General features: G+C 39.3%; 2 protein-coding genes across 5 annotated transcripts; one reads left to right on the forward strand and one right to left on the reverse strand.

Annotated features, from left to right (window-relative positions):
- The first annotated feature begins 790 nt into the window (after nt 1-790).
- On the forward strand, nt 791-17,492 carry tpd52l1 (tpd52 like 1). 4 transcript variants are annotated; one of them, XM_069686799.1, is made up of 9 exons: nt 791-896; nt 2,923-3,021; nt 4,260-4,457; nt 7,488-7,508; nt 8,316-8,434; nt 8,555-8,703; nt 10,706-10,807; nt 13,679-13,739; nt 15,098-17,492. In XM_069686799.1, the coding sequence occupies exons 1-9, from the start codon at nt 875-877 to the stop codon at nt 15,218-15,220; spliced, it is 894 nt and encodes a 297-aa protein (XP_069542900.1). In that variant the 5' UTR covers nt 791-874; the 3' UTR covers nt 15,221-17,492. The 4 variants fall into 4 exon arrangements, with proteins under 4 accessions (XP_069542900.1, XP_069542876.1, XP_069542884.1 ...); XM_069686775.1 differs by lacking the exons at nt 2,923-3,021; nt 4,260-4,457; XM_069686783.1 differs by lacking the exons at nt 2,923-3,021; nt 4,260-4,457; nt 7,488-7,508.
- Nucleotides 17,287-20,409, reverse strand: hddc2 (HD domain containing 2). The gene is made up of 6 exons (XM_069686763.1): nt 20,333-20,409; nt 19,396-19,517; nt 18,844-18,946; nt 18,651-18,719; nt 18,434-18,572; nt 17,287-18,275 (listed from the first exon to the last, which is right to left on the reverse strand). The coding sequence occupies exons 1-6, from the start codon at nt 20,405-20,407 to the stop codon at nt 18,115-18,117; spliced, it is 669 nt and encodes a 222-aa protein (XP_069542864.1). The 5' UTR covers nt 20,408-20,409; the 3' UTR covers nt 17,287-18,114.
- Between the last annotated feature and the right edge of the window lie 30 nt (nt 20,410-20,439).

Genomic DNA, 20,439 nt, shown 5'->3' on the forward strand with positions numbered 1-20,439 from the left:
TGCACTGCAGGAGGCAAATGCCTTAAGCTATGATTTTAAACTGCAGTGTGTTTCAGGCACAGGGATAGGAAATATATTACCTCATACATTATAATTGTAATATTACCTTGGGGTTTACTAGAAGTAGAAATTAAAGTTATTAGAAATTAGAAATAGATGACATTTTTTACAGCCATTAAATTGCCTTTATTATTAGACTGTTTAATGTAATTATTTGTAATGTTATTATCCGTAATGTAAGTTGTTGTTGTTGTTGTTGTTCATCATTAACAATTAATTCATACAGTACAACAAAAGACAATAAAATGCGCATCAGTGGTGAAATGTGCATTTCCCTCAGTAAGCTACCATACCTATTTACAGTTTGACAGTTTTTTACAAGTGGAGCATTTCTGCTTTCTGCTACCTTAAACCTCATATCAGATGTTACTTCCCTCCCTGCAGTTAGATTAAAGTTCCTTTAATTCTGATACTTGGTACATTTTGATAGTAATTGTTTTGTACTTTTATTCTGGTAAGTTCCTTCTACTTGTACTCGGATATTTTATGTCGAGTTACTGCCTTTTTTACTCACGCGACGGATCTAAATATTCCTTCCACGTAGGCACACGTAGTATTTTTTGTATTTGTAGTAATGTTTAAACACAGTCTGATGTTTGGTCCAATGGGCGTAGTTGACACAGTAAGGAACTATGTCCGGTTAGTGAATTAAGTAAATTATAGCAGCGCGAGCTCATTGGCTCGTGCTCGAAGCTCCGCCTGAGAGCTGACCCGGCGCGTGACAGCCAAGGAAACCCGAATACACACTGACCTGACGGCTGGGTGCTGCGCGTGCTGTCTCAGGAGGTTATCGGGGAAGTTCACCTGGCTGTCGATGATGGAGACCAGACAACAAGGTGAGTCGGTGTCGGTTCATGTTGAAAACAACCCTTTAATCCCACAGAGAGGAGGGGGAAACAGTCGCTGCGTTTCTTGTTTGTCAGCTGTTGATCTGATAATGAGCTGAACTTGAATGAAGGCTGACTGCACACGTCACTGCTTTGAGGTTGAATGGAAAACGAATAGGTTAAATCAGAAATACTGGAAAAGTCAAAAATCTGTTGTTTCTTACTGTGTAATCACAAGTTCATATTAACTCTAACAATTATTTCTTGTTTATGTGCCATTTCTGTGCAGCACAATGCTTTAAGCTTGAGTTTGACAGTTGGCAGGTGTGATGTAGGTTTGTGTTATTGTCTGTTTAAAACATAGAAACTCAAGGCCAAATTGTCTGACTGAAATCTATCTGGTTGTCAATTGATTGAGCTCTTAGCTATTTCTGGTATAAGTGCCTTTTTTCAGATGATATCATTATTTATTAAGCTATTATTTAAGCATCTTCAATTGTTTTGAACCATGCTTAAAACTAAGCAGTCAGGCCTATAAAATGTAGACCACCAAGATTTGTTTGTCATATTAAAACGTTCTACCTAAAACAAATCCCTGCTATAGATGATGTCTTGTAACAGAGAGTGTGTTGCTTGTAAAATAATCTGTGAAGGAAATGTAACTTTTATTTGTTTGATTGTGTTTTTGCTACCAGAGAGATATGTTCCGTTTAAGGCCGATAATGATTCTACTAATGTGTGCAGTCGAATAATGAACTGCAATCATTTGGTGCTACAGGTGTTAAACTGACTTTGTTTTGCAGGCGTGTTTACAGCAGTGGGAAGAATGTGCAAAATGAGGCATGAGCTAGTCCTGTAGTGCAATAACTCCCACATCTGTGCAATGAGGGGAATGAAGGTACTGTTTGTTTATGCAGGTAGTTAATCACATTCCAGGTCTGAATGTTTCTCTGTGGTTAACTGAGGTTCAGCTTGTCTTTACTATGATACTACCCAGTTATTGGCTCCCAAAATCACCCCAAGGGCTTATTATCGACCTATGAGGTGTTTTAAAGGAGTAATATCATCACTAAGGTCTATGGACTTCCCCATGAAAATGCAGATTAAGTCACTTAAAGTTTGCTCTTGGACTAAAGAAGGTTATATAAAGTGTGTACAGTGTAGTTACAGTTCAGCAGTCCTGCAGGCCTCCAGTTTGGCTTCAATTGATTCTGCTGCCATATGACCGTCCCTGGGCCTCTGATTTAGCATAGCCACATGACCGGCGGGCCTAATGGGAGTCTTGTGATCAGAGGTATTTAACACAAGCAAAAAGAAGGGGGAGAAACAGATAATGTAGTATAATGAAGACTTACAGCCCATGAAAAACATCAGATTGGTTCAGCGAGTTCTACTTTACTAAGTGTTTTTGTTCATGCTGCTAAATGTGACCCGCTGGATTAACCCTTCAAATTAAAGGTCCAAAACGTGGTGCCTTTTTGAATCTGTGACCTTTCCTTCCCAGATCGAGCTGTTTACCAGTTGATTTTACCGCAAGTGAAAATGTGGAACTAGAAGGAAATCACTGTGAGTGAAACAACACAGGCCTTGTGCTGCTCTGCTTCCTCCTGCAGAGCTGGAGTGTGGTGTAATGAGATTTCATCAGCAACCAGAGGACTCGGATTGCTCAATAACCTTGGATATTATAGCTTAATTGTTTTAAAGCTGCAAAAGATCTCATTGTTAACTCTGTCAGGCACAGTTCTGCTTGTTGTAATGCAAGAATCTCAAGTCAATCCTGTTTTAACAGCTCAGAGGAGTTCAGGTCTGCGCCACAAAGGGTCTGACTTCCTGTTCCTGTGCAAATGCAGAGTCAGACAAGCTGCATAACACCAGCCCTTAATGAAACAGACCTCACTGTTATCAAATTACTGACCAGGCCGGGATGGACACTGGAGAAACACCAAAGTGTGTGTGTGTGTGTGTGTGTGTGTGCGTGTGTGTGTATAACCACTCTTCTTGTCTCCTCTCGCCCTGCTGCCTTGCTCCGCTGCAGAGTTGTACTCTAGTGTTCTGAGTGATGCAGTGGTGGACTGGGGCAGCATGGGTCCTGGAGAGGAATGGGTTAACTCAGCCACACACGAGGGAGAGCAGGGTAAGACTCAACTCTCCCAGATTAAACAAAAAATAAAAACACAAATCTGCACTAAATCACAGGGTGTAAACTGCCGCTGAACAAAAATCACATCACAGGAAGTGACGTCAAAGCGTTTCTCAGGTTGCTTGAGGACATTGAGTTAGTTTAGGATTTTAAAAGTGAGATCAGTAGCGGCTGTTCTTCATGGCGGATTCAGCCACAGCCAGCAGAGTTGGCGAGTGTTGCCTTAGCGCAACTTTAATAACTAACAATTAAAAAAACGTAACGTAAAAACTGGAATTTAATTTTCTCATAATTTCCAAGAGTCCAAGGAGATATATTAAAAATTAAAGAGAGGAGAGACAGTTAGGGACGTTAGGTAATACATGACAAAAATGTAGCTAGTTGGCTAGTTGGGCTCCTTCTTACAGCAACCTGCCTCCATCTATGAAATGTTTATATACCCTAAAGTATGCATGTAAAGTATGAGCACATGTATATGAAGTGAAATTATTTTAAGCTCATAAACGTTTATGTCACAGGGTCCATACACCACCCGCAAAATAAGGTAATAATGCCAAACTAGTCGTGGCTGGTGGTGTACTTCAGTGGTCAAAAATATCTAATTAATTAAATTCCTACAATCAACTGACATGTCATGAATGTAGGACTGTGACTGCTTCGAACTCCCCACTTTACCTGGGTGGGAATCCAGCCTGTTTGAAAAGACTGGTATGATGTGTAAGTGTCAGAATCAGGACCAGAGACTGTATAAAACAAGTGGACATAGACTTCACCCATTGCTTTGTGGACTACTTGAGTTTGGCATGATGGTTGTTGCCATCTTTGTTTTTTTTTTAGAGCAACAAACGCTCCCAAACCACACAGGGTTAATGCACCTCCTCATTGGCTTCACTTCTTTTATGCAGTCGATGATCCAGACGCAGTGTACATACAAGCACATGTAAAGAGATGGACAAAAATGGAGCTGCAATGACATTCGCTTTTAGCACCACGTAGAAGAACATCATCACACTGAAGCTGCGGTAGATCAGATTTTTCCTCAGTATCAAGTAATACATTGATCACTTTTTCAAGAGACGTGACTTCTTTAAAACTCCCTAACTGGCACTCTTTTCGTCAAGAGAAACTTTCTGTACAATGATAAAAGAGGACTCATGACTTGTGAAATAAGATGAAGCACATTGTGTTCCGTCGATCGTATTGAAACTGTAATCGTATGTAACTCTATTCAGGTTTGAATGAGGGTTTGTTTTGCCGGACTGGCGGGGAAACGGTTAAACGGAGCTCATGCGGCGAAGACTTGATCCAAAATGGGGGCAATCTAAGAGAATCAGGTGAAACTCCACCAAGAGACGATCTGTGGGGTCAGACATCCAAGTCTGACACATGGGCCATGTCTACCACTTGGGACATGCAACTGGACAGCACAGGTGAAGAGGAATATAGACTAGAGGAAAGTAGAGTAGACATTCTTTCACTTTGGTTGAACATTTACTCCTCCTAACCTATAGCCGACCCAGGTTTACAGCTGCCACTGAGGTCAAAAGCTTTGTCTTTGTTTGGTAATCTTGGGGTTTAGCTGTTTATGGTCATTAAATGCAATAGGCAGGTTGAGTAATTGTTAGACACATTGTTAGATTTTTATATCAATTACTTTTAGGTACATAAGTGAGAAAGGATTTTGTCAGTTTGGATTGGGCTGAAACCATAGTTAAGGGATAATAATTAACTGTGAAACTATAATCTACTAAACTAAGTACATAAAATGAGTGCAGTAATTGATATAGAAAAAAACAGAGTGGTTACAAATTCTGGGTTACCAAACTTCAATTTGGACTCTACCATTATCCATGATCTATCATTATGTTAAATGTCCAACCAAAGTGAAATGTCTTTCTGTCCCATAGTGACGTCAATCAATATTAACTAAATGTGCACAGGTGATAGACATCAGCAAGGATCAAGTTTTGAAGCAATGTACATGACAAATATACTTGTTGAAAAGGAACAAAAACCTATCAGCTGCTAAAGTAATACTGAAGCAGTTTCCTGTCTGTAGACATTGCTTCAAAATGTTTCCGATGTAACATCAGTGACCCACCTCCCAGTCCAGTTGAGAGCAGTTATAGGTAGTTTTGAAAAGTGACATTTTTTAGAGTAGTTTTTCTCAGGACCTCGGCTTACTTTGTATCGAACTGATTTCATGCAGCGACCCATGACTGAGATCATTAACTTGAAAGTTTCAGCATTCTTTACATTCCAGAGAACGGGCAACGCTACAGCAGTGTATCTTATTACAAATGACAGGGATGATCTTTCAAACCAACATCACATTTTTCCTTGTCCCTAAAATCAGAGCAGAAGATCTTTGTTTGTGCTACTTCTTGTTATATGGAAAGAAATGGTAGAGCACCGTCCATTGGTGTTGATAATATAAGAAACAACTTACACAATGTGTCTTCTGTTACCATGTTAACTGTAAAACATGTGACTCTCACAAACAATTCATACATCTCTTAGATACAATCGAGAATCTAACAGTCCTGAATTTTACATGCCAAAAATGCCTTCAGAACATATGCACTTTTCAACAGTTTTTTATTTCCCATTACGTTTGGCAGACCTTGAATTGGCTGGAAAGAAATCTGTTAGCTAAAAAAAACGACCAAAAAGAAACTGCTTTAGCCATAAAAAAAAATGTTTTGCCCAAAATGAAAAAAAAAGAGAAATCTGCATAACTGACAGGAAACCTGCCTTAGCTAAAAAGAAACCTGCTTAGCATAGAGGAAACGTGAGCTGAACGGAAACCAGTGTAAGCTGAAAAAAAAATGGCAACAATGAACCAACACCTGTATTAGCTTAAAAACACAAACAAAACAAAAGAAAGGCATCAGGTTAAAGAAATGTGTTGGCTAAAAGAAACTTGAGTTAGCTAAAAGGAAATGTGTTAGCTATAAAGAAACCTCCGTTAGCTGTATAGAAACCTTGGTTAGCTTAAAGGAAACATGAGTTAGCTATAAAGAAACCTGTATTAACTTCAAGGAAACTTGTTAGCTATAAACAAACCTGCGTTAGCTATATAGAAACCTGAGATAGCTAAAAGGAAATGTGTTAGCTATAAAGAAACCTCCGTTAGCTGTATAGAAACCTTGGTTAGCTTAAAGGAAACATGAGTTAGCTATAAAGAAACCTGTATTAACTTCGAGGAAACTTGTTAGTTATAAACAAACCTGCGTTAGCTATATAGAAACCTGAGATAGCTTAAAGGAAACTTGTTAGCCATAAAGAAACCTGCGTTAGCTATATAGAAACCTGAGTTAGCTTAAAGGAAACGTGTTGGCTGTAAAGAAAAATAAGTTAGCTTAAAGGAAACTTGTTAGCTATAAAGAAAAATAAGTTTGCTTAAAGGAAACGTGTTGGCTGTAAAGAAAAATAAGTTAGCTTAAAGGAAACGTGTTAGCTATAAAGAAAAATAAGTTTGCTTAAACGAAACGTGTTGGCTGTAAAGAAAAATAAGTTAGCTTAAACGAAACGTGTTGGCTGTAAAGAAAAATAAGTTAGCTTAAAGGAAACTTGTTAGCTATAAAGAAACCTGCGTTAGCTATATGGAAACCTGAGTTAGCTTAAAGGAAACGTGTTGGCTGTAAAGAAAAATAAGTTAGCTTAAAGGAAACTTGTTAGCTATAAAGAAACCTGCGTTAGCTATATAGAAACCTGAGTTAGCTTAAAGGAAACTTGTTAGCTATAAAGAAAAATAAGTTTGCTTAAAGGAAACGTGTTGGCTGTAAAGAAAAATAAGTTAGCTTAAAGGAAACTTGTTGGCTCACAGGTTTCTTTTATAAGAAATCAGTACCTTTCAAACCTTTCATTACAATTGTTCGGAGCCTAATAACGAGAAAATAGTTTAACAAAACAAATTGAATATGAGATTATAATGGTTGTGTTGTGGATGTGTGAGTTTTCAGCATGTTACATTACATGTTACATCTCTTTGGCACATTTAGTGTTTTGTTACCAAGTGAATTAATGAAACAGACAACATGCTGTCGTCTTTCAATTAATATTGAACTTGTAATGGCAGTAAATCTCTTGTGGTCTTCCTGGCAGTTTGTGTGAACTTAAGAAAAGATTTGCTTTCCCATTCACTTAGACAGACATGAAAAGCTTCCAACTGAGCCACAGGGGTTTCAAAAATCTGATTGTCCTGCTGCTGTGTGGTGTAAGCAGAAATAGCTCCCTACTATAAAGAGCCCTGCTTTGTACTGGTGCATGCTGTGCTTGGGCTTTCTGCTGTAGGCTACACTTGTGTGTGTTTTTGCTGCTTGTAGTGTTGAAACCCTTTTAAGTTTGGATTTTAAGGCATTGAACTGTGACCCAAATTTCTTGGGAACAATTTTTTTTTATCAGTCTTTACTAACTTTCTTCTGTCCTAATCTGTTTTATAATGCTGCCACATAAAGAAAGAGGACACCTCACGGCAGGTACAGTAATCCTTTTCTTTTCCGTTCATGTGTTTCTCGGATGCAGTTTACATGCAAAACTTTCAGAGGTCCACGACAAACATAGTGACACAATTGCCATCATGAATTTGCATTTGTCTGGTTTGTCCTGCTGTTGCTTGGAGTTGTGTGTCACCTGTCTGTCCACGAATATGGGAAATCCTGCAACAATTCAAGGCTTATCAGACAAAGACAGTTTTAATGAATTAAGTTGTTATTTTTCCTTTTGTTCTTAGTCTTTCTACATGTTTGTACATTTATGGGTTTAATGTATTTTGGCTGTATCATATATAAGAGTCAGCTGATCTTGGAAGTGCATGTTATTGTAACGATCATCTGAAGACAGACTGAGACACGGAGTGAGTGTGTGGCAGTGTAATTGTTGCATCTGAGACACAGTGCTGTTTTCACAGGTAAGTACAGAGTGTGGAAATGAAACCACAGGTCCAATATTGCAACTTTTAATTCAATCTGTCCTCATGTTTATGTTTGTTTGTGTGTGGGGCGCAGTCTGTAGTGTTCGCTAACAGTGTAAAAGCAAGATAATCCACAGCAGTAAATCCAGATTAGAGCTCTGCAGCCTACGGCCACAGATTACATAACTGTCAGACAGAGATGTCATCAGACAGTCAGATATAAAGAGTTAGACATAGCGATAAAACAACAAAACAAAAAAGTGACAGATTTTTTTTAGAAATACAAGGATCCAAAGTAGGGAAACCCGCCTTTCTCTTTGACGCAGATGTTTTAATGAATATTATTGTGTGTGTTTGTGTGTGTTTTATTTAGGTTACATGGACTCAGAGCCGCTGAAAGAGGCTGATGAAGACTTGGTGTCTGAAGTCAACTTAAACAACACCATCATGACAGATGAGGAGAGAGAGGAGATTCAGCAGGAGCTACTTAAAGTACGCCTCGCACACGTTTTCAATCACAAGCTTGTAAAGAACTGAAGAAGAGTTGAAAGAAATAAGTGAGTAAAGGAAAGAGTGCCTTTTACAGCTCTTCTGTTGTCGTTTTGTGTCCAGCTGGAGGAGGAGATCAGCACACTGAAGCAGGTTCTGTCGTCCAAAGAGAAGCAGCACGCAGAGCTCAGACAGAAACTGGGCCTCAACCCGCTGAGCGAGCTGCGGAGCAACTTCAGCAGAGGCTGGCACGACATGCAGACCTCCACGGCGTAAGTTGGCAGTTAAAGCGAACGGAAGAAAGAGCGTTTGTTTTTATCTTCAGCAAATGACAGATATGCTGTTCTATTTGCTGTCAACAAAGATGCCCTTTAGAGGTCTGACACACCCACAGAACAAGAAATGCAGCACAAAACCAAAACGCCAAACTCTGCTATGAACACAGATATCAAAAACTCAATTAAAAAGACATAATCCTTTGCTCCTAGCTGCACAGCATGTTTGTTATGTTTGTTGTGCTCAGTCATAAACCTGATTAAAAACAGATACACAGTGCTAAAGGCGATCATTGACCTCATCGTGTCCCATTCAGTAGCGGGAAATGATAACATTGTTTTATCTCCTTTGTCCTGCACATGCCAATCAAATTAAACCTCATCTCCCTTGGCTACGACAATATCTTAATATATTGCCAGATTATTGAAATATAATAACCAGATTATTACTCTTATTATCAACCATAATCTTCCTCCACATCAGGGTGTGACTTTATCATGAAGTTATATTTGTCAGTGTGCAGAGAAATAACCCCATTTCATCATTAGACCAGATGCTGAGCTCTTACCAAGACACCAAGAGACAGAGAGGAGATAGAGGATCGTCTCTAGAGGCTTTTCTTCTTATCCAGTTACACTTCAAGCTGAAGATCACTTTACACACACAGGCCGTCCTCATCTATAATGAACCAGATCAGAGAGAAACCAAGTGGAGGCTGGAAAAACACATGTACAGCTCAAATGTATATAGTAAAAAATAAAGCTGATTTAATAATATAGTAAAAGTAATTCAATGTATGATCAGGAGAAATTAAGGGTTCTGAATTATACAGCTCGACTGATATATCGGTTTGCCGATATTATCTACTGATATGGGCCTGTTACAGATATATCGTATCGGCAGTAGGTTTACTGATATGTTCTGAAATGAAAACTTTTTTTACAGACCATATAATGCAGAAAATAATGATTGGGGTGATAAAAAAAATTGTGTCATTATGTTTGTACAATAGTGTACTCTCCAACTCCATACTTTACGATACTCTTAGCACTGCCTGCAGCACATTTAGTAGAGTTGTAGAGCATCATAACTAAGCAGACAGTGGTCCACACTAGAATTGCATTACAATGTATTAATGTTTAAAGAGGGGGTATTACGCTGTTTAACATTTTATGACATATATATATATATATAAAATGTCACAATGTTGGATGTCCAGACTAAATGTGGGTGAAGTTTCAAACCTGTAGGTAAAAGTATGTTGGAGTAATCCCCAGGCTTCTCAGCTCAGTCTGCAGGCCGCTGTGAACGCCAGGTTTCACACAGTTTTTTCTACACGCTGCTCTTTGTGATGTCACAAAGTGCAGCCTCAGCAGGCTTCGGAGAGCTGGCCAATCAGAAGAAAGTGGGCTTGTAGGGGCGGAGTCTCTTTTATTTATTTATTTTTTAAAGATTTCTTTTGGCTTTTGCCTTTATTTATAGGACAGCTGAAGATAGACAGGAAATGTTGGGAGTAGAGAGTGGGGGATGACATGCACCAAATGATGGGGGGGGGTCTTGAAGGGACAGAGTTGTTTCAGGCAGAGGCTGTATGAGGGCCTGCACAGAGCACCAGTGTGAGAAAAAATTGTAACTACAAATTATGCTAAGCTACTCCACAGGTATCACAGAGTGAAATATGAATGCAATATCCCCACTTTAAAGTTAATTTTTTAGTTATCAGTTAGGTGAATTTTCCTCTTAAATCTGTTTCAGCCTCAAAAATCCAATATCAGTCAGGCTTGTGTGATTAGCATCAAATGAGTGCAGCTTTAGCTTTGCTCAATTTGTACTGTTAGTGTGGAGATCACTCACTGACTGGGTGATCCCATTGGTTCCAAATATCTGTTTTATGTGTTTGTCCCTGTCATCTATATACATACATGTATATGCATGTGTAGCTCAGTGCATGTATGTGTGTTAGAAACATATTTTGAATGCACCTTCTTTGTCTCTCAGCTACAAGAAGACGTCAGAGACGCTGTCCACAGCTGGACAGAAGACCTCGGCAGCCTTCAGCACACTGGGCAGCGCCATCACCAGGAAGTTCGGGGACATGAGGTACTCGATGATGTCATCTTTTTATTTCGGGAACAGTATCTGTATCATGCATACTTTAACCACTGATGAACTGATACAGACACATTTTATTGTATGTGCTATTCATCCCCATCTCTCAGAGAGGCACAGTTCTGACTCTTGCTTTATCCAGCTCAGGGGAAGTTGAGATTACGTAAGCCCACATTAAGCTGCTTTCTGTGGGAGCAGGAGGGCCAGAGGCGAATCTTTCTCCTGCTTTGTCTCTTTGCCTCTCTGTTTGAGACGCTGAAATTCAGCACAAACACTGAGACTGCATTGTTCTGTGTGAAATAAATAGAGCACCATGTGTGTTTGATGACAAGAGACAGTTACAGAGTGTAGGCCTGTGTGACTTCATGTGTGAAAGGGTGAGTGTTGAAAGCTTGTGCAGGGGAAAGCACAAGGAAAGGAAGTAAACACCTGAAAAAAAATGTGTTTACAACTTTGATACCATTACACAATCTGTTCATTCATTACAAAGTGCAGCAGAGAGTGTTCATAGTGGGTATATTGTAAAGAGAAGTAGGGGAATGAAAGTCATTGGTGCACTGCGGGTTATTATGTTTGTGGAATATTAAGTGCAGAAATTATCTTTGGTCGTTCCAGCGTGGTTGGTCTAGAGTTACTGTTCCCTCGGAGGTATGTTCCTGTGGTTTATGGCTCATGGTGTGCAGAGGTTTGGTTTGTGTGTACATAAAAGAAGCATGTTTGTATTTTGGTGTGGATTTGCTTCAAGTGTGTTCTCGCATGACATTTATCCCATCAGTCAAAAATATTTTTCCATTTTCAAACAGATTTTGTCTTTAGTTTAACTCTCAGGGTACAAAGCATATCACAAATTGCTAATAGTATATCTATTGTATTTATTGGTCACTCTATCATGTCATGTATTTTTGTGCCCGATTATATCAATCAGTAATCCACTATAATAATAAATGTAAACCCCTAAAAATTAAAAGTATTTACTGACATATTTGATGTCTAAGAGCAAAATGTGAATTCTGTATAAATTGTCACTGCACTCCAAAAGTTCACATGGTCCAATGTAAGTAGGACAATATGAAAAGACAACAGAGTAATATTTGTAACTTTAAGGCAGTAAAAATAAGATTTTCCACTCTTTGGACAGTTTCTTTGCCACTTCTGTTAGTTCTGCAAAGTAAAGTACAGCAGTTGTTGGCTAATGCTCATGTTAGCATAGCCCTGGTTCCCACCACAAAAAACCAACGGGGTGTTTTGGATTATTGCGGAAAACAATTTCTGTCACACAAGTGTTGATGATCATGATATGTTTTGTTCAGCAACATAATCTTCAGAAATGAACACCAATTTAATGATGACTAAAGCGTAAATAAAGTCGCCAGAAAATTAAGCTAACATTAAGCTATAAACGGCCGGGATTTAATGACATCACCACTGCTAATGTAACTTGTCTGTGTGAACCCATTCAGAATACTCATTGGCTTTGAGACAAGGAAACAGGAAGTGCAAAAATGCTGACCCATGTCTGAGTCGTAGGACTCACTTGTATCTCATTTAACAACTCACTAACTCTTTATTCTTTATTTTCTGCAGTGTGTAAAATTATGTAGATATTTGGTTTGTGTACAAAAATGTTCAAACATTGAGTAAGGTTTCTTTAAGTGTGGAAAAAAAAGTGTTTTCGTGTTTGTCATGTTCAACTTTAGTAAAACATTTTCATTTTATTAGCTAGTCTGTGTACAAGTGAGATAAACTATAGTTTAGTAATGTTGATTGCTTTCACTTTACTTCCCCTAACTTCATAAATAAATAAAATTTCACAATAAAATTCCTTTTATTGTGAAATTCTTAATGTTAATAATATGAGTGTCCCACCAAAGTAATTTATTAAGCGTGTTTTTGTATCCTAAATATCCTAAACTGTCTCCATCTCCCTCCATGCTTCCAAAGGTCCAACTCTATAGGGTAAGAGTCACGCAGCTGATTGTATCAGTAACTCAATAGATCTCTAGTGTGATCAGCTGAGAGCACTAACCGGTTGGTACAGTACAGACTCACGCAGTCAGCTGAGTCTGGTTCAGGTGATACAGCTGCCCTGCTGCAGCGCAGTCAGCTGCTGGTCTCAGATCAGAGACATGTCGAATTGATTTTGACCTCTGATGTAAAAAAAAAATGTCCCATGAATCGTGGGAAAAGGGCTGTTTTACTTTTGAGGTGAATGAAATTACGATCCTAGACCATAGATGTTCTATCATTGTGTCTGTGATGTAGCAGCTATTTCCTGTTTCTTCTATTTCTCTAACAGTAGAACGATCAGATATTTCTATTAGATGAACCCTTTCTCTCCTTTTTCATCCTCTAATAGACGCTTATAACAAATTAAGAGACAATAGTTACTCTGGCTAACTCTGTTTCTGCTCTGTCTTTGTGTGTATGTATATGTCTGTGTGTGTGTGTGACCTTTGCTAATCATTAACTCCTCTCTCACCACGCTCACGGGGAAAGCTACTCTATCAGACACTCTATGAGCATGCCCGCCATGAGGTAACCACACTGTGCTTTTATGTGAGCACATAAAAGTTAATTAGTGTGTTTCTGTCTTTGTATACGGTCTTTTCTTTTGTAATTTTCACGCAAAATAAATGTTGACATCATTTAACACTGTTCAAACACCGGGTACAGAGCTACCTCAGTGCGTGTGTGTGTTTTAGAAAAGCAAATGTTTCTTCCTCTGACATGAACATAGTTAACGGCTGAATGGTGATACTTTTATTCTGATACTAAAGAAAACTTGACTTCACCTTTGTCATTCCTTTTTGTGCAGTTGTTAATAAATACAATAATAAATGTCTTTCTGTCTTTTCCTTACAGAAACTCTCCCAGCTTCAAGTCGTTCGAGGAGAAAGTTGAGAACACGGTTTCCACTATCAAGGTGTGTGTTTGTGTGTGAGAGGGTCTGCATTATTAATGACAGATTGGCCAAAACATGTGGTTTGTAGCTTCCTAGTGGCCTCATTTCGTTTAAGGAATTTTACATGCACTAAAAGCATCAATTCCATTTCTCACGTTTCAAAAATAAAGGTATTCTAACTAACCTTTTGCTACTGCTGGACACTTAAAGGAGAAATTCTCCCTGGGAAAAAGCCACTGTCAGTCAAAGCTGGTGTTCTCTGTAATCGATAGAAGCAATAATATTTGAAATTGGTGCCATAGCTGTGGAGAAAGTTGTACAAACAGCTCATGGTTTTGCCCAGTCTACATTCCTACAACACCCAGCGTGTATTGCACCCCTCCCTTTGAAAGGAATGGCCCAGCGAGAGACGCTGGAGTGAAATACTACAGTTTTCACTGCAGGCAATGGCTCAGAGTGGTACAGAATTTGAAATACAATGAGAGAATACCGGTGGATTGTCTAAAACAATCTTCAGGTCTGCAGTCTACATTTCAAACCTGACCATTTTGAACGAGACATGACATCGGAGGTGGGCGTCCTAGATTGGGGAAGTGTAGTTTAGCGAGCTCCGTAGCTTCTCCAATGGGCCCTGGAAAACCTCCGCCAGACTACGTAAAACGCGTCATCTGGCGGAGGTTTTCCAGGGCCCATTGGAGAAGCGGATAGCGTCCTCCAAAGGCAGAGAGCCAGATTGCTTTTTTTCCCTACCATAATGGCATTAGCTCCCCATAATAGCATGTTAGGACTGAGGTTGAAAATCGGTGAACTGGCCCTTTAATAACCACCATAACCATAGCAGCAGGATGTAAAAGCCACATAAAGTATCAGGTCAGGTGGCTGCCTCTAAAAGTTTTCAGTGAAGCAGAGGGAACACGGCACTATAATCTGGGTTTAAACACTATCTTAATCTCTTACTCTGAGCCTGCCTAGTAATTTATATTCACACTAACCCTGCTGCAGTCTTAGCAGAGAAGGCCCTTCTTTCTTTGTCTGTACTTTGCAACAGACCACTGTCTGATTTACGGAGCTACAGTGTGTACACAAAGGGTAGAAACAGAGATATAATCACGTCTCTTACCTCTTATCTTGTTACCTCCTGTTTCTAAGACACAAACCGTAGTGTTTATTTTGAACGTTTACAATCTGTCTTCTCTATTTACACAATTTTCATCCTCTTGTGCACTGTCTGATATTGGAAGTATGTGTTTAAGTCTGCCACCTTGAGTCTATTCTGCAGCACAGCAGCAGTTCAGCGTGTACGCAAAGAGAGACTTGTTCAGGGATTTAGGGATTGATGGAAGCCCTTTTTTTTTTATGTTGATCTGCATTTTTCACAGACAAAAGTTGGTCCTCCGGAGACCGGAGGCAGCTTTGAGGACGTCCTCTCCTCTGCAGCGAACGCCAGCTCTCAGGACGCGCCCACTAGCCCCTCGACGGACAGCACTGACAAGACATGTTAGAGCTGTAGCCACAACCAGGAGGCGGGACTTAAACCAGGAACTCTGATCACTGCTGTGTCACAGCACAGCACGTGTCTCCTCCAGGCTCCTACTGAAATGTTACTTTCATTGAATCACACGTTTTAAGATAACGCCTCCTTTTCTGCAACAACAAACACTTTGAAAATCTAAACCTTATATCTAAATAATTTTAACGCTGTTTTATTATGCAAAAGTGAGACAGCACATCTGCTGAACCACAGATGTAGATCAGATGAGGGGAGAGGCAGTCAAGCCTTAGTTAAAACATTTTGAATTGAAAGGAGGATTACGAGCAGATGTGGGTATTTGTTCTGAGAAACTCAGCTGACAAATCACAGCTGGAATTCCTCCAACACAAAATAAGCAGCTCTGAATTACTTTTTTTTCTATGTTACTTTGGGTAAAAAATGGTTGGTATATAAACTTAACATCACCACCACATATTTCTTTGATAATATAGATATACTACATTTACTAAAAGGTTATATTAAAGTGTATATAACCAGACGTCCTGAGTGAAGTTGTAAACTTGTAATTTACACTAAAACAGAACATTTTGCTCTGGCACCTGAAAACATCTTCTGTGGGCCAACTTTGAAGTACTACTACTTACAATGTATACTAAATACACACATATAATGCAAATATAGGGCTGTGACAGTAACCGCATGACCGCAATACCACAGTTATGTGACGCCAACCGCGGGGTGGACCCAGTTTTTTAAATATCATAGACCTATAGCTTGCGTACTTAAACTTCCAGGTTCATAAACATTGACTGAAACTGAAATAAAATGTTAAAACATAATAGAATTAAAAGGTCCAATATTAGCTTCACTCAAACGCCACATGTCACATTACAGGTCGCCAATCATAATGTGTAACGTCATCTGTAACCGCAGGACCCCGAGCCGATCTGGCAGACGGGCATATTTGGTACCTACAGCGGCACGGAGAAAACAGTCGGACCTGAATGCTGTCGGGTGTCAAGTTTGCGGTACAAAAATCAGGAGAAGCAGCAGTGAGACACTCCGTTGACCCCAAATGAGTGAAAGAAAAAAGAAAAACTGAACCTATGTCCGAGACAGACGGTAGAAAGGCCGGTATGCGTAGAGGCGGGAGGAAAAGGTAAACAAACAGTAATACGTGCGCGTGGAACTACAGCTCGCGATGCGGCAGCGGGCTGGGACAGCGGTAAACCGCCGGACCTCAGGATGGCGTTAGTGTTTCACCGCGGTTAGAAAACTTCGGTACCGTCACCGCCCTAACTTTTCCGCAGCTGGCAGTCTGGGTTTGAGCCCACATTCACATGCTGGGTCATAATAACAGAAGAAATATCATGTATGTGCATTGACACTAATAGAACTAGTCTAACACTGTATATTTGCCATGTGCAGTAAAAACACAGGGTTTTGTCATGTGTTACTCTAACAATGAGTATATTTTAATGTGTTTCTCATGATGGGGTACAAATGGGAAGTCATTCACAATCTGATTAATCGCTTGTGACAATCATATCTTATGCTGGAGATTAAAAACACCACACCTGCACTGTTTTGCATCAAATGAGTACTGAAGGGCAAAATGATATTAACCTGTAGAGATACAGATAACATTAAAGTTTTGTACGTCACCTGTTCTAAAACTTGCAAACCTTGACTGTAATGTGACCCCGAAATCCAACCACTGGATTGACTTCCTCTTACACAACTTACCTGTTTAATACGGAAGGTAAAGTGTTACTACTTCTCTTTTAAAAGGTTGGTGCCACTAAAGTTGTTTAAAATCTAATTGGTTTGTTTTCTTTTTTAACTTTTCCAATATGGTCTCATGGTCTGCTGCATTATTTTTACATTCTGTTTCAATACACACCCTTTTTTTCTGTGTCACTTTCTCTGTGTGGTCTTTCATATATGTTTAAATTTTTGCTGCAATACCCCACATCATTTCATGTTTATGCATTCCATCCAAGAACTGTATTTATTAAAAATGATGTCAACAATCAAGTACTGAAAGATGTGCTGCAAGAAAACCAAATAACTGAGCTGATGCATTTCTGTCATTGGAGATGAGTTGTATTTTACATTTGTAGACTGAACTCAGCACCAGTTGAGAAACCTTTTTCCAAACACCTAAAGGCGTAACTGTGACATTCAAATAACATGATATTGTGTTAAACTAACTAATCACACCCGTTATAAATACATGTTGTCTGGCTGATGTATTGATATTAAAGATTGTTTAAACCTAACCACATGTCAAAGATGATTTTACACGAAACACTGAGACTGAAAAAAATGATTCATACAAACTAAATATAACAAACTTGAAATACATCTACATCTGATCACTGCTGTCTCATTTGTCAGCAACACTGACTTCCTGAGTATGCTGCTGTAACTGATTATTACAATACAACTACATTACTGAAATATTCAGTATATTGATCAGTGAGTGCAGCAACAGATTTTGATGATTAACCATATGATGCACGATCTGCCGGATATTATAACAACATGTTAAAATGTAATAAATGTTTTTGTCAGTTGATCAAAGCCTGTTGATTTTGGTTTTAACTTTTAAACAGTTTCCTGTAAATAACTTCATTAAAACATGTGTCCACATGTTGACACTAAACTTGAACATTGAGGTAAAACAGCAAAGATATAGGGCTAAAACCGCTACATGAACATAGCAGATATCTGTTTATATGTCTGTTATATATATGTTGATATCTGCCATTATTGTCAGTTCTACTGTAACAAATGCCTCGAATATGAGGGTGTGTCCTGTGATGTGTGTTGTGCGTACCTGTTCACACACAAGTCTGGTGTTACAGTTCCTTCTGCTAAGGAGATGTGTTTGTGTTACAGTCAGGATGAGGTGTTTGACGTCGAACTTGGCTGTGAAGATGCTGTATCAGCAGTCTGTGAGTTCCCAGAAGTCTTTGCTTCATCTGTTTCAGTCATGTGACGTCCTCTCTCGTCATTTAAAGAGCTGAGAAGCTTCAGCACGTCAGGGTGGTGGAAACGACCTGAGAGGGAGAATTCAAATATTAAGGAAACACCTGAAGTAAACACATTCATTTAATTTTTAATCAGCTTTAGTGGTGAGATCCAGTGAAGAAGTGAGAAACAAACATGATCAGGAGAAGAAGATAGTCACAAACAGACACACAGATTGGAGACTTACCGTTGGTGGAGTCAAAGAACTCCTGCAGTCTTCCCGGCGTTCCCTCCAGCTCCTCGTACTCGTGAGCCTGCAGGATCATCTCCAGGAGGTCGAACTGTTTCACTAACCTGGCCTCCGGACTGCTCTGGGTCTCATACTCCTGCAGGGAAGACAAACGTGTGTCTGGCATTATGGTAGTTTAATTCACATTTTAAAGATACAAACCAAAGCAGCGTACCTCCCACAGTCCATAAATCTCCTGTTTGAGACCCTCGGGCAGGAGACCTGATAGATGTCTCATCGCTTCCTGACAGAGAGGTGAGGAGGAGAAATGATGTGTAAATAATCAAACGTTATTGTCGGTCAATGGGAAGTATAAGCAAACATTTACAGACTGTGTTGTGTTCAGGTGTAATGCGAGAAACACTTGCCTCCTCTCGCCTGTGTTTTTCTTCTTTGCTGACGTTGTCAGATGGAGCGATATCTCCCACAATGCACTCTGCCATGTCATGAACCAGAGCCAGCTTTATACATCTAAAGAAAAAATCTGATTAGTGAAAACAGTAACCTGAAAATCTGATTCTTGTACAACTTTTTAATGTTATTAAACAGCTCTGTTAACTGGAATAGATTGGGCAAAGACTGACATACAAGTCTATTAGCTAGTCGACATCTAAGGGATCTGAGGGGGGATGACTGTGTGGGTGAAAGGATCGACAATATTAACCCTGTAACTGTGGTAGCTTTACGTCTACTTTCTTTGTAATTTACTTCTTTATTTCTAACATGAGCATTGCTTTTTACCCATTCCACTCATTGTTAGGTATGAAATCCGCAATATAAATGTAAAAGCCGCTGTTTTGTTGTTTGAAAAAAAAAAATTGACTTAAGATTGCTTTTATTACTCAGTGTGGACTGTATCCAATTATAATGTACAATAAAAATATTCTTCAAAAAGCTGCTTCTATATGTGAATGACGTACCTGTCCTTGTCCACCGTGGGGTCGGTTATGGTCAGAGACATCATGGCCATGCGGTACATGTGGTCTGACACGCTCTCTGGTTTCTTCACATTCCTGTAAACCCAGCCGGTCCGCGGGACTCTCTGCAGGCAACGTCAACACACAACTTATCAATGACACAGAAGAGGGAATGGAAAAGTCATGCCTAAAATATACTATAACCCAGAACTTATTCAACCAGCTTAGTGAGGTAGCTTATGTTAGTAGATACTGACTTAACTGCACAAATTTGACATTAATCTTATAAGAAATTATAAGGAAGAATTATTTCCCTTCAGCTTCCAGCAGAGGAATATTTTCTGGGGGGGTTTTCTCAGTCTTTTATTATAGCAAACTAGATTCTTAATGTTTTGCACTGTCTAACTAACAACTAATTTAGAAGCATCACTGTGTGGTCTGGGAACTTGTGATGGATAGCAAATTAGACCAAATAATATTTAGAATTGATTAATGAGTAAATAAAACAGATACATCTATCTGTCTGTGAGAATATTTGTTGGCTGCAGCTACTGTGGGAAAACACTTCCAATGCTTTAAATTCAACTTCAATTAAAAATAACCATTGACATTATTAAAATCACAGTAGACAGAACAGTTTACTTCTGTTTTACCACTGAAAATTTAAGTGTGAGGGATAATTTTTCATGTTCTCAAGGTTGGACTGTGTGTTATGGTGTTTGCAGGGAGATAAAAACGAGCGGTACTTTGTTGACGACAAATAGATTTCTGTCCTAACACCATCTGCAGCACCAAAACAGTTTGAATGGACTAGCTACTTGTACCTGATTAAGTTTTTGAACACCCTGCCCCAATGTTGCTAGCTTAAATGTATGATTATTTTCTGCCACGAAACCACATCACCAAAAAGGTAGCTGGGCAATATGGTCAGAAGTCTTACTTTGAGCTGTCCAATAAGTTTCATAAACTTCAGCATATTGCTCATGCTGGCTGCTTTCTCCATGGTGGCCGCCATTATTGTCCCCTGACCCGGATATCGAAAGACGG

This window comes from Semicossyphus pulcher, unplaced genomic scaffold, assembly GCF_022749685.1.
Source record: "Semicossyphus pulcher isolate SPU_LCO1_2020_fin unplaced genomic scaffold, fSemPul1.0.p SCAF_11, whole genome shotgun sequence".
NCBI classification, from domain to species: Eukaryota; Metazoa; Chordata; class Actinopteri; order Labriformes; family Labridae; genus Semicossyphus; species Semicossyphus pulcher.

Bases quoted from the DNA above. Each gene is read 5' to 3' on its own strand.
- tpd52l1 (XM_069686799.1), top strand. From the start codon at position 875: ATGATGGAGACCAGACAACAAG. The intron at 10,808-13,678 runs GTACTCGATGAT...TTTTCCTTACAG, and splicing joins AGGAAGTTCGGGGACATGAG to AAACTCTCCCAGCTTCAAGT. The intron at 13,740-15,097 runs GTGTGTGTTTGT...CATTTTTCACAG, and splicing joins ACACGGTTTCCACTATCAAG to ACAAAAGTTGGTCCTCCGGA.
- hddc2 (XM_069686763.1), bottom strand. From the start codon at position 20,407: ATGGCGGCCACCATGGAGAAAGCAGCCAGCATGAGCAATATGCTGAAG. The intron at 19,518-20,332 runs GTAAGACTTCTG...CGTTGCCTGCAG, and splicing joins AACTTATTGGACAGCTCAAA to AGAGTCCCGCGGACCGGCTG. The intron at 18,276-18,433 runs GTAAGTCTCCAA...TCTCCCTCTCAG, and splicing joins GTTCTTTGACTCCACCAACG to GTCGTTTCCACCACCCTGAC.